This window comes from Dendrobates tinctorius, unplaced genomic scaffold (genome assembly GCF_039654945.1).
Source record: "Dendrobates tinctorius isolate UK_male_01 unplaced genomic scaffold, ASM3965494v1 ptg000265l, whole genome shotgun sequence".
Lineage (NCBI taxonomy): Eukaryota > Metazoa > Chordata > Amphibia > Anura > Dendrobatidae > Dendrobates > Dendrobates tinctorius.
The window spans coordinates 17,947,141-17,974,185 of record NW_027361932.1 but is presented as its reverse complement, the minus strand read 5'-3'; the positions used below and the strand labels follow the sequence as shown (position 1 = coordinate 17,974,185).

The window sequence follows — 27,045 nt, the reverse complement described above, 5'->3', positions numbered from 1 at the left end:
AGTCTTTTTACTAGGCATTGCTCCTACCAGCCAGTTTCCTACTCCACACTGATGAGGGGCAATACCCCAAAACAGCTGTATGTGGATGGATACCATGTTTTGGCATAGGTGGTTTCCTTCATTGGAGACTGCCCTTCCCGTGGTTGTTCCTTCCCGGACAAAGACCTGGCTGGTCATTGCTTGCGTTGAGAAACACGTGATGGTGTCTCCGCAGCTTCTGTTTTGCATGTTTTGCATATTTCCCATAAGGGATGGGGGCAGTGCTCTAGAATCACTGCGTTGAGAAACACGTGATGGTGTCTCCGCAGTGTCGGATGTTGATCTCCATGAGTTCATTCATCCTCCTCTTCATATTTTGACCTTAATGACCAGGCCATTTTTTGCAATTCTGACCAGTGTCCCTTTATGAGGTAATAACTCGGGAACACTTCAACGGATCCTAGCGATTCTGAGAATGTTTTTTCGTGACATATTGGGCTTCATGTTAGTGGTAAATTTAGGTCGATAATTTTTGCGTTTATTTGTGAAAAAAATCAGAAATTTGGTAAAAATTTAGAAAAATTTGCAATTTTCACATTTTGAATTTTTATTCTGTTAAACCAGAGAGTTATGTGACACAAAGTGGTTACTAAGTAACATTTCCCACATGTCTACTTTACATCAGCACAATTTTGGAAACAATTTTTTTTTTGTTAGGAAGTTATAAGGGTTAAAAGTTGACCAGCGATTTCTCATTTTTACAACAAAATTTACAAAACCATTTTTTTTTATGCACCACCTCACATTTGAAGTCGCTTTGAGGGGTCTATTTGGCAGAAAATACCCAAAAGTGACACCATTCTAAAAACTGCACCCCTCAAGCTACTCAAAACTACATTCTAGAAGATTATTAACTCTTCAGATGTTTCGCAGGAACTAAAGCAACGTGGAAAGAAAAAATGGACATTTTAATTTTTACAACAAAAATTTTCTTTTAACATCAATTTTTTCATTTTCACATGGGCAACAGGATAAAATGGATCCTAAAATTTGTTGGGCAATTTCTCCTGAGTACACCGATACCTCATATGTGGTCATAAACCACTGTTTGGGCGCACGGCAGGGATCAGAAGGGAAGGAGCGCCTTTTGACTTTTGAATGGAAAACATGCTGGAATATTTAGCGGACACCATGTCGCGTTTGGAGAGCCCCTGTGTGCCTAAACATTGAAGCTCCCCAACAAGTGACCCCATTTTGGAAACTAGACCCCCCAAGGAACTTATCTACATGCATAGTGATCACTTTGAACCCCCAGGTGCTTCACAAATTGATCGGTAAAAAAAAAAAGTACTTTTTTTTCACAAAAATTTTCTTTTAGCCTCAGTTTTTTCATTTTCACATGGTAAACAGGATAAAATGGATCCTAAAATTTGTTGGGCAATTTCTCCTGAATACATCGATACCTCATATGTCGTCATAAACCACTGTTTGGGCGCACGACAGGGTCTGTAAGTTAAGGAGCGCTATTTGACTTCTTGAATGGAAAATTAGCTCCAATCGTTATCGGACACCATGTCGCGTTTGGAGAGCCCCTGTGTGCCTAAACAGTGAAAACCCCCGCAAGTGACCTCATTTTGGAAACTAGACCCCTTATGGATCTTACCTAGATGTGTAGTGAGCACTTTGAACCTCCAGGTGCTTCACAGAAGTTTATAACGCAGAGCAGTGAAAATAAAAAATCATTTTTTTTCCCTCAAAAATGATTTTTTTAGCACGCTATTTTTTATTTTCGCAAGGGTAACAGGAGAAATTTGACCACAAAATTTGTTGTGCAATGTGTCCTGAGTACACCGATACCCCATATGTGGGGGGGAACCACTGTTTGGGCGCACGGCAGGGCTCAGAAGGGAAGGAGCGCCATTTGACTTTTTGAAAATAAAATTACCTCTAATTGTTAGCGGACACCATGTCGTGTTTGGAGAGCCCGTGTGCCTAAACATTGGAGCTCCCCCACAAATAACCCCATTTTGGAAACTAGACCCCCTAAGGAACTTTTCTAGATGCATAGTGAGCACTTTGAAACCCCAAGTGCGTCACAAAAGTTTATAACGCAGTGCCGTGAAAATAAAAAATATTTTTTTTAACTCAAAAAATTATTTTTTAGTGCACAATTTTTTATTTTCACAAGGGTACCAGGAGAAACTGGACCCCAAAAGTTGTTGTCCAGTTTGTCCTGAGTACGCTGATACCCCATATGTGGGTGGGGACCACTGTTTGGGCACACGTCGGGGCTCGGAAGGGAAGTAGTGGCATTATAAAATGCTGACTTTGATGGAATGGTCTGCGGGTGTCATGTTACATTTGAAGAGCCCCTGGTGTGCCTAAACTGTGGAACCCCCCATAAGTGACCCCATTTTGGAAATTAGACCCCCCAAGGAACTTATCTAGATGTGTGGTGAGCACTTTGAACCCCCAAGTGCTTCACAGAAGTTTATAACGCAAAGCTGTGAAAATAAAAAATCATTTTTTTCCCTCAAAAAATGATTTTTTAGCTCACAAATTTTTATTTTCCCAAGGGTAACAGGAGAAATTGGACCCCAAAAGTTGTTGTCCAGTTTGTCCTGAGCACGCTGATACCCCATTTGTGGGGAGGAACCATTGTTTGGGCGCACGTAAGGGCTGAGAATGGAAGTAGTGACATTTTGAAATGCAGACTTTGATGGAAAGGTCTGCGGTTGTCGTTACGTTTGCAGAGCCCCGATGTGCCTAAACAGTAGAAACCCCCACAAGTGACCCCATTTTGGAAACTAGACCTTCCAAGGAACTTATCTAGATGTCTGGTGAGCACTTGGAACCCCAAGTGCTTCACAGACATTTATAACGCAGAGATGTGAAAATAAAAAAATCATTTCTTTTCCAAAAAAATAATTTTTTAGCCCCAATTTTTTATTTTCCCAAGGGTAACAGGAGAAATTAGACCACCAAAGTTGTTGTGCAATTTTTCCTGAGTACGCTGATACCCCATATGTTGGGGTAAACCACTGTTTGGGCACACGTCGGGGCTTGGAAAGGAGGGAGCACCGTTTGACTTTTTGAACGCAAAATTGGCTGGTATCAACGGTTGCACCATGTCGCGTTTAGAGACCCCCTGATGTGCCTAAACAGTGGAAACCCCTCAATTCTAACTCCAACCCTAACCACAACACATCCCTAACAACAACTCTAACCCCAACACATCCCTAACCTTAATCCCAACCCTAACCCCAACACACCCCTAACCCTGTCCGTAACCCTAATTCCAACCCTAACCCTAATTCCAACTCTAACCCTAGTTCTAACCCCAATTCCAACCCTAATTCCACTCTAACCTTAATTCCATCCCTAACCCTAATTCCATCCCTAACCCTAATTCCAACCCTAACCCTAATTCCAACCCTAACCCTAATTCCAACCCTAACCCTAATTCCAACCCTAACCCTAATTCCAACCCTAACCCTAACCCTCTTTCCAACCCTAACCCTAATGGAAAAATAAAAATAAAAATAATTTCTTTATTTTATTAGTTGATCCTGCCTATGGGGGTGATAAACGGGGGGTTTATTTACTTTTCATTCTATTTTGATCACTGTGAGAGTTTATCACAGTGATCAAACTAGAATGAAGGGAAATTGCAGCCGGCGGGCGGACTGCGCATGCGCCCGCCATCTTGAAGATGGCGGCGCCCATGGTCAGGGACCGCAGGACACCGGGAGGCGGAGAGGGACAACGGAGGTACCGGGGGGAGGGTCGGAAGGTGGGGGGAGCACAGAGAAGGGGGAGGGGAGCCGATTATGACGGCGGCGGCACATTGCCGCCGTCAGTCGGTATCGGGGGCCGATCGGCCCCGTGAGCCGGGGGGGTCGGATCACGGTCTCCAGCCATGTTCGATGCTACTGCAGCATCGGCCATGGCTGGATTGTAATATTATCAATTTTCATTGATGAAATATTACTATCGCTCTGATTGGCTGTTTCACTTTTAACAGCCAATCAGAGCGATCATCGTAGCCACGTGGGGGTGAAGCCACTCCCCCTGTGGTGAAGAACAAAGCCCCCTGTATCTGCGGGTCGGGGGATCTTTCAGTGACCTAGGTCACCCGACCCACAGGGGGGCTTTAAAGTCATGACGCCACATAGGCGTCATGGGTCGTTCTGGCACGACTTTTCATGACGCCTACGTGGCGTCAAAGGTCGTGAAGGGGTTAACATAACATTATTTTTTTCATAAGTTATTTACAAGTTTATGACCACTTATAAAATGTGTTCACAGTGCTGCCCATTGTGTTGGATTGTCAGTGCAACCCTCTTCTCCCACTCTTGACACACTGATAGCAACCAAGGACCCTATGATCTAATATATAAAGCTCAATGTGTGTATGTATGTATGTATGTATGTATGTATGTATGTATGTATGTATGTATGTATGTCCGGGATTGGCACCCGCACCGTCGCAGCTACAGCCACAAAATTTGGCAGAGTCACACGTCTGGACCCCGAGAGCGTCATAGGCTATGTTGTGAGGCGAAATTTTAACTCTGCGCGTTCCAATTCACCAATTTTGCCCCCATCTACATAATGGGGAAAAGTGTGTATCAAGCCCCGCCCCTCATTATGATGTCATAATGGTTGCCATGGCGACGCTGATTCATCATAAGTTGCAAGCCCCGCCGCTCATTATGATGTCATAATGGTTGACTATGGGATGGAGGATGTGTGATGGGTATATGGGCACTGGACTATGGGATGGAGGATATGTATGACGGGTATATGGGCACGGGACTATGGGATGGTGAATATGTATGATGTGTATATGGGCATGGGACTATGGGATGGAGGATATGTATGATGGGTATATGGGCATGGGACTATGGGATGGAGGATGTGTGATAGTATATGGGCACAGGACTATGGGATGGAGGATATGTATTATGGGTATATGGGCACTCGACTATGGGATGGAGGATATGTATGATGGGTATATGGGCACGGGCCTATGGGATGGTGGATATGTATGATGGGTATATGGGCACAGGACTATGGGATGGAGGATATGTATTATGGGTATATGGGCACGGGACTATGGAATGGAGGATAATTATAATTTGTTATAACTAACCACAGTTAGTTACTATGCCCGGGCAGCGCCAGGCTCTTCAGCTAGTTGCTAAATAAAAATACAATCTTTTGTAAGTTGTGAACAACATTCAAAGAGGGCAGATAGTGTTAAGCCGCATTTATAGAACCGATTATGAGAAAAATGTAAAACAATTACTGTTGATAAAATTTCAAGGAATTTTTCAAATATACATCATTAGCAAATCAGATGATTGCACTACAGCGACACAAGCTTTACTTTACTAGAGTGAACACAAAATTTGGTGAGATTCTCTTTTCTAGAAAATACTAGCTGTGATGTGAGGGAACATTGTGGAGCGCTGGAGTCTTAGATCGTGCATGAATTGGCCTGCTTTGCTATTGTGCTGACTTGCTGTTCCATAGAATATAATGGGAGGATTAATTCACCTATTTTTGTCAAAAATTCAGCAAAAGTAAATCAGTCAAACACTGTGTTTACCTCAAATTGAATGTTATGTTTTGGCCGAGCAATAAAATGCTCCTGTGTATAATGCAGTAAAACAAGAATTCAGCCGACTTTAAAAATAATCTTTCACCATGGTTTTGCCATTTATAGGAGCTGAAAGCCTAATAACTGGGATGTGCCTCTTAAATGGCTGTGGGTTGTAGTTTCACTACAATCAGTGTTTCATCAGCAGGAGATTATCACTAGAGGACTAAAGCCCCCGTTACACACTGCGATATCGCTAGCAATATCGCTGTATAGTCACCGATTTTGTGGCGTTACAGCAATATTACTAGCGATATCGCTGCATGTGATACTTACCTCCGACCGGCTCCCCTGCTGGTAATCGCTGATCGCGCGAGAAGCTCCTGGACCATTCCTCGTCGTCCACTTTCTGCTGTGAAGACGAGCGACGCGTGGAGCTGGGCGGGAGGACGCAGGATCGCCGCGTCTGACAGGTAAGTAGCGATCCCCATCCCCTGCGATGTCGCTGGTGAGATCTGCTCTGCCTGAGTGGCAGCTCACTAGCGACCACCTAGCGATTCACCAGCGATCCTGACCGCGTCATATCGCTGGTCGGGATCGCTGGTGAGTCGCTAGGTGTAACGGTACCCTTAGTCTCATATGCAGACAGTCAGGCTAAACTGTGTAAGCTCACCCTCACCATTGACTGGCGGCTTGCTGGCAATTCACAGTGTACACAGGAAGCTGCCTGTCAAGGGTGTGGGTGGGGTTAAATATAGCTCAGAAGTCTTAGCTCTGCTACATCAGACACAACAGGGATTCAAAACAGCACTGAACAGTCCAGTTAGGTGATACATCCCTGGAATCAGATTCAATAGCAAAAGCCTGGTGACAGATTCCCATTAAAGAGTTACTCAGATTGTCTCACTACAAACTGTACACAGGTAGACAGCCATGTAAACTAAAGAGAAGCTATGGCAGGAACTGTTCCTAGCCCTCTCCTCTTCCAGTTGTACCGCCCAGCTCAGAAGTCTCACAGTTTTCAAACAGAGACAGTGAAGACCCCTGAATTATGAATTACAGTGCTGTGCAAATTAATTGGGACAAAGCATTTTTTAAGTAAAATCGTAAGTTGGTTACCAGTCAGTGATTCAAACCAGTTTTAACTGCTTTGAACAGGCACTCACACCTGTTCAAAGCAGTTAAAACTGGTTTGAATCACTGACTGGTAACCAACTTACGATTTTTCTTATAAAAAAACTTTGTCCCGTTTAATTTGCACAGCACTGTATATAGAGATATATATATATATATATATATATATATATATATATATATATATATATATATATACATACATACACACACACACATACATTTTATATATATATATACACACACATATACATACACACATATACATACATACATACATATTGTGTTCCCCTTTAATAGTTGATGAAATTTTCCAGGTTGTCCCACGAATAAAGCATATTCTAATCAATAGATGTTGTAAAAAAAAAAATAAGTTTGACAACAGGACATATTAAAAGGAGATTTTTGTGTACTCACCGTAAAATCTCTTTCTCTTAGCCTTTAATTGGGGGACACAGAACCGTGTGTTATGCTGCTGTCCACTAGGAGGTGACACTATGCAGATTAACTTTGGCTCCTCCTCTGCAGTATACACCCCTGGACGGCGTCAGCCTTCTCCAGTTTTGTGCAAAAGCATTAGGAGGAATATACCAGAAACATAACCATGCCTGTAAAAAAAGGCTACTATAAACAGGCTCAAACAACAATATGAGAACCCAACCGTAACAACGGCCCGCAAGGGCTACAGGGTGGGAGCTGTGTCCCCCAATTAAAGGCTAAGAGAAAGAGATTTTACGGTGAGTACACAAAAATCTCCTTTACTCTGTCGCCTTATTGGGGGACACAGAACCGTGGGACGTCCTAAAGCAGTCCCTGGGTGGGAAGCAGTGGACGAATATTGTGCTGACAGTCCCCTAGACTTGGGGTACTGCCGCCTGCAGGACCCGTCTACCCAGACTCGCATCCGCTGAGGACTGGGTATGCACTCTGTAGTGTTTTGTAAATGTGTGCAGGCTAGTCCAAGTGGCTGCCTTACACACTTGATGTGCTGAGGCTTGATGCCGAATGGCCCAAGAGGCCCCTACCGCCCGCGTAGAGTGTGCCGTGATACCGGCCGGAAGGGGAGAATTGTTGAGGCGGTAAGCCTCTTGAATGGTGGACTTGATCCACCTAGCAAGGGTGGCTTTGGAAGCCGGTAGGCCCTTGCGAACGCCTTCTGGAAGAAGGAAAAGTGAATCAGACTTCCGGAAGGGAGCAGTCCTAGACACGTAAATACGCAATGCCCTGACAAGGTCAAGCGTATGCAGAGCCTTCTCTACCCTATGAACGGGAGCCGGGCAAAGAGACGGTAGTGATATTTCCTCATTGAGGTGGAAGCTGGACACGACCTTCGGAAGGAAGGATGGTACTGTACGGAGAACCACCTTGTCCTGATGAAAAACCAGGAAGGGTTGTCTGCAGGAAAGAGCTGAAAGTTCAGACACCCTGCGTAGCGAGGTGATTGCCACCAGGAAAACCACTTTCTGTGATAGAAAGCGGAGTGAGACCACCCTAAGGGGTTCAAAAGGAGGTGACTGTAGTGCTGTCAAGACCAGGTTGAGGTCCCACGTCTCCAACGGACGTTTGTAGGGGGGAACCAATCGGGAAACCCCTTGGAGAAAAGTCTTCACTTGCGGCTTGTTAGCAATACGCCTCTGAAAGAGCACTGAAAGCGCTGACACCTGGCTCTTCAGCGAGCCCAGGGATAGACCGGCGTCCAGGCCTGACTGAAGGAACCCGAGGACCTTTGGAAGAGAATAGGGAAGAGGAATCTGCCCACGAGAGTCGCACCATGTGAAGAAAAACTTCCAGGTACGATAGTAAATCCTGTCTGAAGTTGGCTTTCGAGCCCTGATCATGGTTTTAACAACGTCCGGTGAAAAACCTGCTTGGGTCAAAACCCAGGTCTCAATGGCCACGCCGTCAAATTGAGAGCCCCTGAGTTCTGGTGGAAGAACGGGCCTTGTGACAGGAGGTCGGGACGTGTGGGGAGACGCCAGGGAGCGTCTGCTGTGAGTTGCACGACGTCGGCGTACCATGTACGCCTGGGCCAGTCTGGAGCGATCAGAATGGTGCGAACACCCTCTTGTTTGATCTTCCTCAGGACTCTGGAGATCAGGGGGAGGGGTGGAAAAATGTACAGAAGCTGGAACTGGGTCCAGTCCTGAACCAGGGCATCTGCTCCGAGCGATCGCGAATCGCGCGTCCTGGCCATGAAATTGGGAACCTTGGCATTGAGATGGGATGCCATCAGATCCACGTCCGGGGTCCCCCAACGATGACAGATCTGACCGAAGACTTCGGGATGGAGAGACCATTCCCCCGAGTCCATTCCTTGTCGGCTGAGATAGTCGGCTTCCCAGTTGTCCACACCCGGAATGTGGACCGCGGAGAGTACCGACCTTGCATCCTCCGCCCATTGTAGGGATACGCGTTACTTCGGTCATCGCCTGGATGCTGCGGGTGCCGCCTTGATGGTTCACGTATGCCACTGCCGTGGCATTGTCCGACTGTACTCTGATATGAGAGTCTGCCAGCAAGTGATGGAAGGCTTTCAACGCCAGGAAGATGGCCAGAATTTCCAGGATGTTGATGGGCATGGTCGATTCCCTTGGTGACCACCTGCCTTGCGCTCTGTGATGTAGGTGCACCGCTCCCCAACCCATAAGGCTTGCGTCGGTGGTCAAAACCTTCCATTGACTGGAGAGAAAGGATTTTCCCCTTGCAAGCGAGGTTGGCTTGAGCCACCAGTGCAGGGACCTCCTGGTGTTTGCTGATAACCGGAACTCCCTGTCGAGGGAGAACGGATTCCTGTCCCAGGACTTGAGGATGGCCAGTTGAAGGGGTCTGAGGTGAAACTGGGCAAATGGTACCGCCTCCATTGCTGCTGCCATCCTGCCAAGTACTCTCATGGCATACCGGAGATCTGGGGGACTTGCGGAGGAGTGTGTGAACTCCCAGACGGAGAGCCAGTGCCTTGTCCCTGGGGAGGATCACCAGACCCTTGGAGGTGTCGAATAGCATCCCCAGGAAGGTCAGAGACTGACTCGGGGTAGTCGAGGACTTCCGTAAATTGACTAACCATCCCAGGCGCGTCAGAGTGTCAATCGTGATCGAGACGTTGACCTCGCAGTCCATGAGGGTGGGGGCCTTGATGAGAAGGTCGTCCAGGTATGGAACGACTACTATGCCTCTGGAGTGCAGAACATCCATGGTAGCTGCCATGACCTTTGTAAATGTTCTGGGGGCCGTGGCCAGACCGAACGGGAGTGCCACAATCTGGTAATGGTCTTGGTTGATTGCGAATCTGAGAAACCTCTGATGGGCGGGAGCAATCGGTATATGCAGGTATGCGTCCTGTATGTCTATGGAGGCAAGATATTCTCCTTTTTCCATAGACGCAACGATTGACTGGAGGGATTCCATGCAGAAGTGACGAACTCGAACGTACTTGTTGAGTTGCTTGAGGTCTAGTATAGGTCGGACGCTGCCTCCCTTCTTGGGCACCACGAACAGGATGGAGTAGAACCCTCGGAAGCGCTCTTCTGCTGGGACTGGCACTATGACTCCTGCTCGCAGGAGGGAAGAAACCGCTTGACGGAAGGCCTGAGCTTTGAGCGGGGATTTTGGAGGGACAGAGGGAAAAAACCTGTGCGGTGGGCTGGTAGTAAACTTGATTTTGTATCCTGAAGACACTATTTCCTTGACCCACTTGTCTTCTGTAATAGGCAGCCAGACCTGCTGAAAGAGTAGCAGTCGTCCGCCTACAAGTGGGGTGTCTTCCAGAGGGCATGAGTCAGGACGAGGGAAAAGTCTGAGGTTTTCCTCCTTTAGGTTTTGCCTGGCTTGCCTTTGATTGCCAGTTCCTGTCCGGCCTCTGTGCCGCACGTGTGTTGTCCCTGCGGGGGGAACGATTACGGTTTTGTGCTGGGCGTGAGACGGACCAGCCCGAAGAATTCCGAAAGGATCGGAAACGAGATTGATTACGCCTTTTAAACGTGCGTTTTGGTCTTAGTTGAGGGAGGGAAGTACTTTTGCCCCCGGAAGCATTGGATATCATTGTATCCAGCTTTTCACCAAAAAGACGGCCACTGAAGTACGGGAGATTTGTTAGGGACTTTTTTGAGGCCGCATCCGCTTTCCATTCTCTTAGCCAGAGAATACGCCGGATTGTAATGGCGTTTGATGCTATTCCCGCTATTCCTCTTGCAGAGTCCAACGCTGCAAGGACCATGTAATCTGCCACCACTACAATTTGCACCGCCTGGTCCGCCAGCTGAGGATTTGAAGCTTGAAGGCCCTTTTGCAATAGAGCAGCCCAAGCCATGATGGCCTTGGCTGCCCAAACTGAAGCAAATGCGGGAGCCAAAGAGGCACCTGCCGCTTCAAAGATTGAACGAGCCATGCGTTCGACTTGTCTGTCTGCCGTGTCCTTGAGGGTTGAACTGTCCAGCAGCGAGAGAAGCGTTTGTGCTGCCAGCCTAGAGACTGGAGGGTCCACTTCAGGCGGATCTGTCCAATCCTTGGTGTCTTTCTGTGGAAAGGGGTATTTTGCTTCCAAATACTTGCGATTGGCGAATTTTTTCTCAGGCTGCGAAAAATGCTTAGAAAGGATTTTTTGAAATTCCGGGTGATTAGGGAAGACCTTCGATGGTTTCTGAACACTTTCAAAGGAAATCTTGTGTTCTGGTGCTTCCGGGGTTGGATCTGAAATGTCTAGCACCCGAAGGATGGAAGAGACGATATCCTCAACTATCGCAGTATTGCTAGGGGGGGACAAGGGAGCAAAGCGTTCTCTGTTTCGTTATCTGAATTGGAGTCACATATGCCCTCTGAGTCCTGCGCATCGCTAAGGAGCTCCCTAGCGGGTGAACTAGAGCGGAGGTTTCCCGTGGTCTGGGATCGTTGTGGAGATCCGCATTGTCCTTCTCTATCAGGGGACGGCCTCGGTGACCTGAGGCCACTGTGTCTTTCCCTGGAGGGGGAAGACCTATTGCTATGTGAGGACGCAGCTGAACGCGACCTGTGGGTCCGCTTACGCCTCGAACTGTCGGAAGCGCCCTGATCATGAGACCGGACGTCCCTTTGCTGGGTAACGTTCATAGCCGAGACATGACCCTGCAGAGCCTGCAGTAATGTGGAGGTCAGGTTATCTATAGACTGTGTCATAGACTGCAACATCTGAGTCGCCCATTCCGGTGCAGTAGCGGTCGCAGAAGCGTTGGTAGGGACTTCTTGGGGTTCTGATCCTGTTTTTTGGGTACAGTCCCGGCAGTGCGGGTACGTGCTGCCGCTGGGGAGAGTGGCCTTGCAGGCTGTGCAGACTGCATAAAAGCAGTCTTGCCTGGTTCTTTTCCTTGAGCCCGACATAGTACCTAGGCTGATTAGTGGAGGCCCTACAGGGGTATCTACGCAGAAGTACCTAGGCTGATTAGTGGAGGCCCTACAGGGGTATCTACGCAGAGGAAAGGAGGAGAGCGCTATATGGTATAGCAATTCACAGCTGAGTACCAAGGACCCAGCTGTGATCTTACCCCACCGGTGCTCCCCCTTAGGTCCGGCGCTGATAAGTCCCACGTCCTGTGCCCCCCGGAGACTGCTGTGCTGCGTTCTTCCAGGTGCAGCAAGATGGCCACCGGATTCTGAGGTGGAGAGGGAAGGGGGCGGAGAGCTGGAAAAGGGCACGCTGGGCCATGTAAAAGCGCGCCCCTCCTGCCTCAATCCGCCCCTTCTATGACACTGCAGTGTCATTTTCGTCATCCGGGGGGCGGGCCGGGGGGAGGGAATGGGGCGGTGACTTCGGCTAGGCCGAAGCCGCGGCCTAAATTTGAGGTCTCCTGCCCAGCAGGGCTCCAGGACGGCGCGGTCGTCCGCGGGGGGGTCGGATTTAAACCAGACCCCCCCAGAATGCAAGGAGGGCTGGCGGTGGGGCCATATATGTGACTGGGGCCCTGTGGAGGGTCCCTTGTGGCGCCAGTGCTGCAGAGACCGGGGCGCAGGGAGCCCAGTCTCTGATAAGTGCCGTGCCTCTCTGCACCTCCCCCCGGTCCCAAAAGGAGCCCACAGGTGGACTGGGGTCCCTGGTGCCTGGTACAGGCCCTACCTGCGGTGTCTCAACCTAATACCCCCAGAGGGGGATTAGGGAGGGTGCTGCTGTCACCGTCAGGGGGATTCATCGTCGCCTCGACCTCGACCCAGAGCCGGACGGAACTGAGGAAGGAGGGGGGTCTCGACCTCGAACCAGTACCCGAGGGACTGGTGAGGGAGCGACATGGGGAATAGCCACCTCGACCTCAACCGGGTACCCCTAATAGGGGACCGAGGAGGGAGCCATGCCGGGAGTCTCGCTGGAGACCCTCTTTTCTTCATCTGTAGTCCTTCGGAAAAAAATCCAGGAAAAAGACGGAGTGTAAAAAAAAAATTTAGGTGTGCCTCCTGCGACACTAAGCAAAAACTGGAGAAGGCTGACGCCGTCCAGGGGTGTATACTGCAGAGGAGGAGCCAAAGTTAATCTTTTTCAGATTATGTATAGTGTCACCTCCTAGTGGACAGCAGCATAACACACGGTTCTGTGTCCCCCAATAAGGCGACAGAGTAATAAAATGTTCCTGTGCTGAGATAATCTTATACATGTGCTCCTGCTGTGTACTGTGTAATGGCTGTGTCTGACCATGCAGGAACATGGTCTGATCATACTAGGTCTCCTAGGCGGGGAGGACACAAAAGAGTATACAGACATTACAACACGTGATCGTAGCTGCTGCTTTCTGTGAGGTGAAGTATTTAACTGCCTGTTTTATCACATATTTCTGCTGTGTATTCAACCCTCTGACATATACTGTGTTTTTCGGACTATAAGATGCACTTTTTTTCCTCCAAATTTGGGAGGAAGAAAAGGGGGATGCATCTTATACTCTGAATGTAGCATACCGAGAGGCAGTGGGGGTGGTGGAGCGGGGAAACAGATGCAGGGTTGCCGTTGCAGGAAGCCGGTGGTGGCAGGAGTGAGGCAATTCTGCAGGTCCAGGCAGAGGGGTAGTCCAGGCAGTGTGAAGCAGGAGACACTGATCTCCAGGCAGTGGGCTTCAGGAAAATGTCAAAAGGCTCCCACATCACACCACCGGGACACCGCCAGCAGCATAAACCAATTTCTGCCACGACGACCCTGCCTCCTGTAACCCTGCTCCACCGCCTTCCCCCCCAACCCGCCGGTAAGATATATTTGGACTATAGGAAGGATCCCCATCTTCACATAAAAAGGTCAATTTTCACAAGTCATAACTGCAAAAGTCCCTTGCAGGGGAAGGGGGAGCAGCTGGGTCAGGAGTTGAAGAGTGGAATGATAAATGCAGGGACTAGAGACTTCCTGTTTCTACATGGTGTAGAGAAAAGAGAAGCATTAGCTGGGTAGAACGGCAAAATAAGCAATTTTAAGTACACAAGGACTGTGGAGTTGGTAAGCCAAACATTCGACTGACTCCCCGGCACTGCCTCACTACTGAGCGTGTACATAAAGTGTAGCACAGATTCATCTCCACTAAAAAGCCGAGATCCTTAGAGCAGGAACCGAACAGACATTTATAGGACATTTCATAATTTTCCCAAATTCTTATGAAAAAATTAACGGCACATTCTGCATTGTACTATTGAATCCAATGTATTCAATGTCCATTTTATATCGACGCCACCAAAATGGACACCAACCCTGACTTCACAACCCCGAAGTACACATTGCTATATAATATGATAATTGCAATATATTAAAAAGATAAAAATTTGATGGGAGTCTTTCAGTTTTTTTACCCTAGTGTTAACTATAGTGATTATTTTTTACTTTAGTTTGTAACTTGTTATGCTAAGGACATTCTTGTGCCACTTGTGCCCAACGAAGCCAAGTGTTGGGGAACACTGCCCTACAGTATGCACAATTTTATGTTACTTCACAGTGAATGAATAGCTCACATGGAATTGTATATGAGGAATATGAGGATGGTCATGCTTATAGCTGCCAATCAAATTAAAGGCCTCTTAGGAAAATTATGGGATTCTTTAGGCCAGGGTTCCCCAACTTCAGTCATCAAGGCCCACCAACAGATCATGTTTTCAGGATTTCCTTAGTATTGCTCAGGTGATAATTTCTTCACCTGCGCAATTCAAAGGAAATCCTGAAAACATGATCTGTTGGTGGGCCCTGAGGACTGGAGTTGGAGAACCCTGTTTTAGGCAATTTTGTTATTTTCTCCTCATTTATTTTCCAACATATCCCTCCGCTACACACATGAACACACTATACTAGAAAACTCACCTGCAGAGCCAGAAACCTCGCTTTCAGCCAATACACTCTTACTACATAATTCAGCCACCCATCTGGAAACAGATCACGCTGAGAAGCTGCAAATCCCATCATCATTTGATCTTCCAAAAAGTGACCGCCAGGAAAGTCTGATCCTAAGTCCTCATCAGGGATACCGGTAGAACACTTGCGTGAAGACACTACAGATACAAGGCAAAAACTCTAAAATATAAAAGACTCTAGATGCAGATTCAATGGAACAAAAACTAAAAAATAGGGCCAAAAAAAACACTACCTGTACCAGTCTTCACCTTGGCCAAAAGCCACCGATCTAGCTGAAGCTCCATGCAAGTCAGGCTCATTACCATCATGTCCTAGTGAAAACACAAGAATTGCCGAGAGGAAGCATTGCAGAAATCAGATGCCAATACCACACAGTTTCGATGGTTCTGCCTCATTCTAAGTGTCTATCTAGTTAGTCTGCTATGGTAAAGGGTGCCGGACACCTGGATACCACTGTTTTACTAGCCAGCTGATGGATTATCATTTTAGAATAAAGGTACCTAGTTTTAATTAATTTGTTGACTAGATTTAGGTATATTCATTTCTATATGCATCCATAATCCGTTACTAAGGTGCAAGTAGTAAAGTAACGCAAGTCTCAGAAAAACCCAAAATTAGCCATTCAGCCACGAGTAGAATTTTACATGATACCGGTGCCATGTTAAGTATGTTTACTAGTGGTTATAGGAGAATAATCCTGGGTCATCAATCATAGAAAAAATAACACATGGAGAATAAAGCTCACTGGGCGTTAAAACTTACTCGAATGTGTTGGTTTTTACAGTCCCTAAGCAGAGGGTTAGGAAGACCACTGCTGTGTTTTCTCCAGCTAGTATATAGGTTGAGAACGACTTCTCCGAGAGCAGGAGGCCACTTCACCAAAAACTTCTGAGCAATCTGTTTGAGATACCTCATCATAAGCTCCAAGATGCCACCATTTTCTAGATTGTCCAAAATGAATTGGTGCACATCGTGCTTCTCTAGAATGACAACATAATAACAAAATACATGAGAACACAGAGGAACTAGTAGAGAGCATGTTTGAAGCTTTAGGAAATATACTTGATATAAGCTGATATTAGAAAAATACATTTTCTTTACTGGGTTTGTGGGTTGTCGAGTCCAGATATTTCTGGGTTCCTGCCACCTCTTGTCAAATATCAATCATTGTCTGTTTTATTGATCTGAGATTGAGTAATGATTATTTGACATACAAAAAGTAAAATTTTTTAAGCAGGTGTGGAAAAAATGCTGCAAAGAAAGAAAGCCTTCAAAAATAGGAATGCTACTAGTTTACTTTTATCAATTAGCAAAATGCAAAGTGAATAAACAAAAGACAAATCCAAATCAAAGCAACATTTTAGATGACCCCACTTTGCCTTAAAATAGCATCAAGTCTTCTAAAATACTAAAAAAAATTTAAATGGCCAACTGACAAGATGGCAAGAAAGCCAAAGAATAACACAAAATCTGAAGTCACATATTTATACACACCAGACATAGGAATAATGCAGTAAATGAGACAAGTGACCCGGAACTATCAGTATGGAAAGGGGAGAAACAGTTGTGGCAGGTTATATTGGTGCAGGTCACAGATAAGGAATGTGAAAGATTTATTGTCTGTTGATGGAGGTCTGGTTGGGGGCTGTAAGGTCTCCACATCTGTTGAGCACACTCCTTAATCGATGTAAAAAGACTCAGTTCTTCTTGGTTCACTTCCATAAAGTCAGAAATTTTGATGGGCTATTGTCAGTTGTATGAATAATTACACCAGATGCAATAATGATCATTATTTTCATATGTAGGTTGAGTCATTAACCCCTCCATTCAGTTTTTGAATTTCTGTTTTTTGCTCCCCTTCTTCCCAGAGCCTTAACTTTTTTTATTTTTTCCTCAAATGGCGGTGTGAGGGCTTTTTTTTCTGCAGGACAACTTGTACGTTTGAAGGACACCATTGGTTTTAACATATTGTGTACTGGAGAACGGGAAAAAAATTCAAGCGTTGCTGAATTGCAAAAAAAAAAAAAAGTGCAATTCCACTTTTTTTTTTTTTTTTTATTATGTTCACTAAATGCTAAAATTGAGCTTCCATTATAGACATTACGAGTTCACAGACACCAAACATGTCTAGGTTCTTTTTTAAGTGGTGAAAAGAAATTCCAAAATTTGTTTAAAAAAAAAAAAAGACCTGTAGCATCTCCATTTTTCTCGATCTTGGGCTGGGTAAGGGCTTAATATTTGTGCACCAAGCTGACGTTTTTATTGATACCATTTTGGTTTAAATACAATCTTTTGATCAACAGTTATTGCAATGTAATGGAGACAAAAAAAAAAAAAAAAAAAGTGATTCTGATGTTTATTTCTTCTCGTTTCTTCATTTAGCGATCAGGTTATTTTTTTTTTTATTTTGCTAGATTGGGCAATTCTGAACGTAGCGACAACAAATATATGGACATTTTTATTTTATGGTGTTATTTTGAATGAGGCGAAATGGGGACGATTTGAACTTTTATATTTTTTAAAGCTTTTTTTTTTTTTTTTTTTACTTTTTGCATACGTCAATAGTCTCCACATGGGAGATTAGAAGATGCAATACTTCGATCGCCTCTGCTACACACAGGCGACAATCAGATCGCCTGTGTGTAGCAGAAATGGTTGTCATGCTGGCCCATTGGTGACCCGCAATCATGTGACGGGATCACCGAATGGTGGGATTAGCGGCACACTTCCGGTAAATGCAAGTTAAATGCCGCTGTCAGAGACTGGCAGTGGCATTTAACTAGTTAACAGCCGCGGGTGGAACACGATTCCACTCGGGGCTGTTGCGGGCACATGCTAGCTGTATAGATCAGCTGTCATGTGCCCGGAAAGGTGTAGACTCCGGTGCTGAGGGGGAGTCCGACAAGGGCGTACTATTACACCCAACATCGGAAAGGGGTTAAAGAAGCACTCCCATTAAAATGTTTATCATCTTACTATATCGCAGTCATCATATTACATAGCACGGTGTACTTACAATTTCTCATTTTGCCCTTCTATCAAATTTTTTTCTTTTGTTTTCCACTAGGTTTATGACGACACGTGATTAAAAACTCACTAGGTGAATCCTTCTAAGCTCTATGCAGAAACAGGAGGTCAATTTTCTCTGCAGAAGTCATGAGTTACTGCAAAAGTCTAAGGCAGAGTGGAGGAGGGAGCACGTGGGTCAGAAGCTGAACAGGGAATGATAAATGCAGGGACAAGAGTCTTCCTGTTTCTGCATAGAGCAGAGAAAAGAGAACACTTAGCTGGGTAGAAAGGTGAAGAGAGCAATTGTAAGAACACAGTGCCATATAATATGATGATTGCCATATACTAAGAAGATAAAAACTTTGATGGGAGTTCTCTGAAGAGGTGGTACGATACATAAAGTCTACGTTACAAATATCTGTTTGTACACTAAAACCACTTTTCTGTAATTGGCTTTATTATAAAATACCCTACTCTTCTATCTATACAGCATACGGTATTTTTACTTCACTTCCTGTAACGTTTTGTTTGACAGGATTCTCAAATTGTCACAAGAGGATGGCCTTACAGTAATTTTCCTGCATCATCTCTCACCCTGCTTGGAACAGGATGTCAACAGGGGTGGCGCTATGCTCAACATAGTTTTTTCTGATAGAAGCTGTGGGAGAAATGACAGAGGGGCTGGCATACTGCTTTTGTTTCTGATGGCTGCAGCATTTTACTGTGAAAGGAGACGTCATCAGGGAGCAGTGATAGAAGAACTGTGAGTGATGCCAGCGCCGCCCCCTGATGACGATTCGTTTGAGGGCAATGACAGAATTTGTGGGGTTGAGCTAGTGCCAAGCGCCCTGCTTCTATCACCACCTCCTGAGACCCAGATGTTTCACATCTGGCTCTTACAAAACGCAACTGAACGGTTGGAGAGCGGTACAATAATTGTCTGCAGTCAACAGTGAATCATAGTGAAGGTTCCCTGCAGGCATGTTTCAGACTGGAGTAAGATTTGTGGTGAGGCACACACAGAGAAGCATGACACTTTTCAGGCGCTCCTGATTCATTAAGAGGCATGTACATGACTCCAGGAGCATCTAACTTCTACATGCCTACATGCCCACCTGTGTGAAAAAAATAGGTCTTGATGAATCTGGGTCATTTAAAACGGTCTTCAGCGTAAAGAAGTAGTTCTGGAAGTGATGATATTGTCCCCACAAAGCCCTGATCTCAAAATCATCAAGTCTGCTTGGGATTACATGAAGAGACACAAGGATTTACACAAGCCTACAGCTACAGAAGATCTGAAGTTACTTTTCCAATTTGTTTGGAACAACCTCACTGCCGAGTTCATTCAAAAACTGTGTGCAAGTGTACCTAAAAAAAATCATGCAGTTTTGAAGGCAAAGGGTAGATACACCAAAAGTTCACTTCATTTAGATTTTTAATTTCTTAATTCACTTTATTTTTGTCAATTATCTTCTATTTTTTAAAGCATGTGCAGCATTTTTTTTGCACACCTGCCTAAAGCTTTTGCAAAGTGCTGTATTTTGCACTGACAAATTGCATATCCCGCGCATACTCGACTATAAGCCGACCCGAGTATAAGCCGACCCCCTCCCTAATTTTGCCACAAAAAACTGGGAAAACTTATTGACTCGAGCATAAGCCTAGGGTGGAAAATGCAGCAGCTACTGGTAAATTTCAAAAATAAAAATACCAATAAAAGTAAAATTAATTGAGACGTCAGTAGGCTAAATGCTTTTGAATATCCATATTGAATCAGGAGCCACATACAGTGGGGAAAAAAAGTATTTAGTCAGTCAGCAATAGTGTAAGTTCCACCACTTAAAAAGATGAGAGGCGTCTGTAATTTACATCATAGGTAGACCTCAACTATGGGAGACAAACTGAGAAAAAAAAATCCAGAAAATCACATTGTCTGGGTTTTTTTCATTTTATTTGCATATTATGGTGGAAAATAAGTATTTGGTCAGAAACAAGCAATCAAGATTTCTGGCTCTCAGAGACCTGTAACTTCTTCTTTAAGAGTCTCCTCTTTCCTCCACTCATTACCTGTAGTAATGGCACCTGTTTAAACTTGTTATCAGTATAAAAAGACACCTGTGCACACCCTCAAACAGTCTGACTCCAAACTCCACTATGGTGAAGACCAAAGAGCTGTCAAAGGACACCAGAAACAAAATTGTAGCCCTGCACCAGGCTGGGAAGACTGAATCTGCAATAGCCAACCAGCTTGGAGTGAAGAAATCAACTGTGGGAGCAATAATTAGAAAATGGAAGACATACAAGACCACTGATAATCTCCCTCGATCTGGTGCTCCACGCAAAATCCCACCCCGTGGGGTCAGAACGATCACAAGAACGGTGAGCAAAAATCCCAGAACCACGCGGGGGGGGGACCTAGTGAATGAACTGCAGAGAGCTGGGACCAAGGCCTACCATAAGTAACACACTACGCCACCATGGACTCAGATCCTGCAGTGCCAGACGTGTCCCACTGCTTAAGCCTGTACATGTCCGGGCCCGTCTTAAGTTTGCTAGAGAGCATTTGGATGATCCAGAGGAGTTTTGGGAGAATGTCCTATGGTCTGATGAAACCAAACTGGAACTGTTTGGTAGAAACACAACTTGTCGTGTTTGGAGGAAAAAGAATACTGAGTTGCATCCATCAAACACCATACCTACTGTAAAGCATGGTGGTGGAAACATCATGCTTTGGGGCTGTTTCTCTGCAAAGGTGCCAGGACGACTGATCCGGGTACATGAAAGAATGAATGGGGCCATGTATCGTGAGATTTTGAGTGCAAACCTCCTTCCATCAGCAAGGGCATTGAAGATGAAACGTGGCTGGGTCTTTCAACACGACAATGATCCAAAGCACACCGCCAGGGCAAGGAAGGAGTGGCTTCGTAAGAAGCATTTCAAGGTCCTGGAGTGGCCTAGCCAGTCTCCAGATCTCAACCCTATAGAAAACTTTTGGAGGGAGTTGAAAGTCCGTGTTGCCAAGCGAAAAGCCAAAAACATCACTGCTCTAGAGGAGATCTGCATGGAAGAATGGGCCAACATACCAACAACAGTGTGTGGCAACCTTGTGAAGACTTACAGAAAACGTTTGACCTCTGTCATTGCCAACAAAGGATATATCACAAAGTATTGAGATGAAATTTTGTTTCTGACCAAATACTTATTTTCCACCATAATATGCAAATAAAATGAAAAAAAACAGACAATGTGATTTTCTGGATTTTTTTTTCTCAGTTTGTCTCCCATAGTTGAGGTCTACCTATGATGTAAATTACAGACGCCTCTCATCTTTTTAAGTGGTGGAACTTGCACTATTGCTGACTGACTAAATACTTTTTTTCCCCACTGTATAATGCTCCATACAGTTCACGATGGCCCCATAAGATGCTCCATACAAAATACACCCCATATTCAGTTAGGTCCATATATATTTGGACAGAGACAACATTTTTCTAATTTTGGTTCTAGACATTACCACAATGAATTTTAAACAAAACAATTCAGATGCAGTTGAAGTTCAGACTTTCAGCTTTCATTTGAGGGTATCCACATTAAAATTGAATGAAGGGATTTGGAGTTTCAGCTCCTTAACATGTGCCACCCTGTTTCTAAAGGGACCAAAAGTAATTGGACAATTGACTCCAAGGCAATTTCATGGACAGGTGTGGGCAATCCCTTCGTTATGTTATTCTCAATTAAGCAGATAAAAGGCCTGGAGTTGATTTGAGGTGTGGTGCTTGCATTTGGAAGGTTTTGCTGTGAAGGAAACAAGCGGTCAAAGGAGCTCTCCATGCAGGTGAAACAAGCCATCCTTAAGCTGCAAAAACAGAAAAAAATTATCCGAGAAATTGCTACAACATTAGGAGTGGCAAAATCTACAGTTTGGTACATCCTGATAAAGAAAGAAAGCACTGGTGAACTCATCAATGCAAAAAGACCTGGGCGCCCACGGAAGACAACAGTGGTGGATGATCGCAGAATAATCTCCATGGTGAAGAGAAACCCCTTCACAACAGCCAACCAGGTGAACAACACTCTCCAGGAGGTAGGCGTATCAATATCCAAATCTACCATAAAGAGAAGACTGCATGAAAGTAAATACAGAGGGTTCACTGCACGGTGCAAGCCACTCATAAGCATCAAGAATCAAAAGGCTAGACTGGCCTTTGCTAAAAAACATCTAAAAAAGCCAGCACAGTTCTGGAAGAACATTCTTTGGACAGATGAAACCAATATCAACCTCTACCAGAATGATGGAAAGAGTAAAGTATGGCGAAGGCGTGGTACAGCTCATGATCCAAAGCATACCACATCAACTGTAAAACACGGCGGAGGCAGTGTGATGGCTTGGGCATTCATGGCTGCCAGTGGCACTGAGTCACTAGTGTTTATTGATTATGTGACACAGGACAGAAGCAGCCGAATGAATTCTGAGGTATTCAGAGCCATACTGTGTGCTCAGATCCAGCCAAATGCAGCCAAACTGATTGGTCGTCGTTTCATACTACAGATGGACAATGACCCAAAACATAAAGCCAAAGCAACCCAGGAGTTTATTAAAGCAAAGAAGTGGAATATTCTTGAATGGCCAAGTCAGTCACATGATCTCAACCCAATTGAGCATGCATTTCACTTGTTAAAGACTAAACTTCAGACACAAAGGCCAACAAACAAACAGCAACTGAAAACAACCGCAGTGAAGGCCTGGCAGAGCATCAAAAAGGAGGAAACACAGCGTCTGGTGATATCCATGAGTTCAAGACTTCAGGCAGTCATTGCCAACAAAGAATTTTCAACCAAGTACTAGAAATGAACATTTTATTTACAATTATTTAATCTGTTCAATTACTTTTGGTCCCTTTAAAAACAGGGTGGCATATGTTAAGGAGCTGAAACTCCTAAACCCTTCATCCAATTTTAATGTGGATACCCTCAAATGAAAGCTGAAAGTCTGAACTTCAACTGCATCTGAATTGTTTTGTTTAAAATTCATTGTGGTAATGTCTAGAATCAAAATGAGAAAAATGTTGTCTCTGTCCAAATATATATGGATCTAACTGTAATGCTGTACAAAGGTTAATAATGGCCCCATAAGATGCTCCATTGAATAATATGCCCCATATGCTGCTCCATAAAGGTTATGGCCCCATAAGATACTCCATAGTTTATGCCGCATAAGATGCTCCATAGGTTATGCCCCATATGCTGCTCCATAGATTATGCCCCATATGCAGCGCCATAAAATGCTCCAATGATTATGCCCCATATGCTGCTCCATAAGATGCTCCATCGATTATGCCCCATACGCTGCTCCATATATTATGACCCATAAGATGCTCCATAGATTATGCCCCATATGCTGCTCCATAGATTATGCCCCATATGCTGCCCCATAAGATGCTCCATAAATTATGCCCAATATGCTGCTGCGAATAAAAAAAAAAAGATATACTCACCTCTCGTCACTGGGGGCCAGGTCCCGGGCCCTGAGCAGGCGGGGACACCGGCGTGCTATGGGGGCCAGGTGCCGGTGTCTCCGCTGGCTCAGGGCCCCGACACCTGTGATATTCACCCGTCCCCGTTCCAGCGCAACGCGCCGCTCTGTCTTCCGGGTCCCTCTGTCAGTGGCTGTTCAGGCAGAGGGTGCAGCGCGCACTAACTATGTCACCGCGCCCTCTGACCTGAACGTCACAGACAAAGGACGCGGAGGACAGAGCGGCGCGCGGCGGTAGAACGGGGACAGGTGAATATCGCATATACTTACCCCCTCCTGGCGCGGTCTCCGGCAGCTCTTCCTTCCTTCAGGGGTCACGTGGTACCGCTCATTAAAGTCATGAATATGCGCATACTCATGACTTTAATGAGCGGTACCACGTGACCGCTGAACACAGGCGCCGGAGACCTTGGGAGAAGCAGGGGGGCTACAGAGACGCGCCAGGAGGGGGTAAGTGTGATCTGACACCACCGCTCCCCCTCCCCCGCCGACTTCCTGGTGTATATGACTCGAGCACTTTCAGCCTTAAAATATGGACTGAAACTCTCGGCTTATACTCGAGTATATACGGTAGATTGTTATAATGTTTCAGTGTATCTACTACACAGCTGACAGCAGCACAAGGTATTCTAGGGTATGTGCAGACGAACCGGAACTGGCAGCGCTTTGAGTGCATGTTGCTGCATCCAATGCGCTGCAGTCTATTGAACGCAGGTGAATCTGCATGTGTTCAATAGATTCATATGCAACCAATAAATTCTATGGGTGAAGTTTCCATTGCAGAGACTACTGTCTCCGCAAGAGAAATTGACATGCTGCAGTCTGGAGACGCGCCGCATTTCCGTCTCCGTGGGTGATCTGTGGGTGTTTTGGGACGCATAGTGTACATGAGATTTCTTAAAATCCCATCCACTATGCTGTAACATCTGGACACTGCAGGTTGGAGGTTTTGTCCAACCCGCAGTGTTTCCTAATCGTCTGCACCTACCCTTAGGCTTGCAACCTCTGAGATTCAAACAGCAAACAAATATCTTGAAATTAGAGAGGAATTAATAGAGAAAGCATATTAGAAGGCTGTGCTACATTAATTTATCATGTGATTAAAAGCATTTCATTTTGTTGATATCTACCAACAATATCAATATTTTATGTTAAATAAAGATAAGAATCAAACAATGAACATATAATTACAGATACTTTTCATGAAATTATAAGCAAACTAATTAATTCTCCAGTCCGATATTAATCCCATTTATTACATTAGTAGGTAGCCACGCAGCTTACCTGATTCCATGAAAGTAGTGGAATCAAACAACAGTGCGTTGGCTCCAGCTGAGAAAGATTCTTGTTTTATATCAGATTGCATCTCATAGTTACCAAAGGAGTCGTCCTCCTCCTCTGAATCGGGTTTACGAAGTCTATAGAGAATACAAGTATACAAGTAATAACTATATGAACTCCAACAAAAACTCCCAAACTATAATAATAATTCCATAAAAACTTTACAAAGACTGCAAACTTTCCTACAGCATTTTCAGATTATATAGATAGAGATATAGGAATGGCCAATACAGCAATAAAAACTGTGGAGATGATTAACTCACAAGTGGACAGGAAATCTGAATAGCCACAAGAAACATAATCACCATAATTCTTCAACAGCTAGTACAGGTTAGGGCAGACCAGCGAGCCATATCACGACTCCTGTGCAGCCCGCAGTCCAGGACACCCAAAGGACTGGAAACAGTGGCATCACATGGCCGCTCTCTGCCACCAAGCATTATGTTCACATGCATATTTCCACTTCCGCTTCCACAGTTGAGCCTATGCGTCTGAGAACACAGCAGTCACTATGGCGCGACTGCTGTGCCGAGCCTCAGTCACAGCACAGACTAGAGCAGCAGGGGAACGGATTAGATGAATAGTTTTATTTATTTTATTATTTTTACATTGTCAGTACTTATGGAAAACTGTGGGGACAGCATACTGTATAGGAGGCTGTGTGGAGACATCACAATGTGTGGCGGGCTGTGTGGTGACATCATATTGCGTCAGGGGCTTTGTGGGGATATACTGTGTGGGGACATCATACTGTCTGAAGGGCTATGTGGGGAGAGTTTATTGGGAGCTATTAACAATGGCTGAATATCAAAAGCAGTATGAGTTACTGTTTTTTTTTATAAACTACAGTAAATTACTCTATATGCTTTTATTAGCTGCTATAGGTAAAAGTATGCTTTACGGTAGCAGCTAGTCAACAGACATAATGCTCCTCAATAGATAATAAATGTAAAATAATAATAATAATAATGAGTAGAATTATGATGGCCCTCTTGGATCGGCTCACCTCAAAATGTACAATTTCTCTTTTGGCCCTTTAGGAAAACTAACTGCTCACCCCTGTCATAGGGCTATCAGCGCTGACAGTATTACTAGGAACAACACTGATCGAGCACGAGCTTCTACTTTTGTTGTGCAAGAGAGATAATACCAAGTCATTACATGATCTAAGACACCAATATTTTCATTAAAGGGATACTCTATGTCCTATATTTAGAGAGAATTCACAAGATAAGCCATAAATAAATAGTAGATGCAGGTTTCACCAATGTGACTTGCACCTACCTCAAAAATTTGGCCCTGTCACATGCATTGCCGTCAGTGGCAAAGAGTCAGATTTCTTACACAAATCAATCGGAAGTCTGACCACTTCTCCATTCCAGTAGCAGCACATGCCAGGGTCTCGTTCTCAAAAAAATAGAGGTTCCATTCTTAGGATTCATATCTACAGTATGGTGGGATATGGCATAAATATAGGAGATGCTTTTTTTTGTGTGCAATATTAACTACTGAGGTATTGAGACTCTAGAATTTTGATAGTCCTTGCTGTCTGTGGCATTTCACTGGTTCTACGGGAAAAATATCAATAGTTTCAGATTTATTGTAATGTAGATCTATGTATTAGCTAGGTAAAAATATAGTGAACAACAGAAAAAAAAACAATGAAGATCAGAAATGCGATAAAATGTAATAGTGTATGACCAATTGTGAAAAATTACTCTCCAAACAATGCCCTCTGCCCAAACGACAGGCAATTACCAGGCTTTTTGTTACCTTGAAGGTAAGAACTTTATTAGTAGTTCTTGAAAATCAATCCTTTCTTCCTTCTTGCATTTAGTGTTGCGCACACGAGCAGAACGTCTTTTGGCGGTCTCCCCTGCATCTTCTGAGAGTCTCTTTCTTTTCACTACTTTCTTGATCTTATCTCCACTGGACTGATCTACAGCAAAGTCAAAACCTGACACTGAACAAGAACAGGTGAAGGTGAAATGAAGTGAAATGTTTCTGGGCAAGCCATTCCTAAGATATCAGTTTTACTACGCTGTGTTTAATACATTGTTATTCAACCCATTCTGCATTCCCTGAAAAGCTGTAAGGCGCAAACTGACT

At 44.9% G+C, this 27,045-nt stretch overlaps 1 protein-coding gene across 8 annotated transcripts in view; it reads right to left on the bottom strand.

The window, feature by feature from the left end:
* CABIN1 (calcineurin binding protein 1) overlaps nt 1-27,045 on the bottom strand; it is a 291,790-nt gene that overhangs the window by 202,657 nt on the left and 62,088 nt on the right. For 6 of the 8 annotated variants that reach the window (XM_073559181.1, XM_073559178.1, XM_073559186.1 and 3 more), the window contains exons 10-14: nt 26,710-26,899; nt 24,880-25,013; nt 15,816-16,033; nt 15,286-15,364; nt 15,003-15,190 (exon numbers count right to left, since the gene is read on the bottom strand). In XM_073559181.1, the coding sequence (XP_073415282.1) occupies nt 15,003-15,190; nt 15,286-15,364; nt 15,816-16,033; nt 24,880-25,013; nt 26,710-26,899 (809 nt within the window). The remainder of the gene's footprint in view (nt 1-15,002; nt 15,191-15,285; nt 15,365-15,815; nt 16,034-24,879; nt 25,014-26,709; nt 26,900-27,045) is intronic. The other 2 variants (XM_073559182.1, XM_073559184.1) reach the window with 1 other exon arrangement.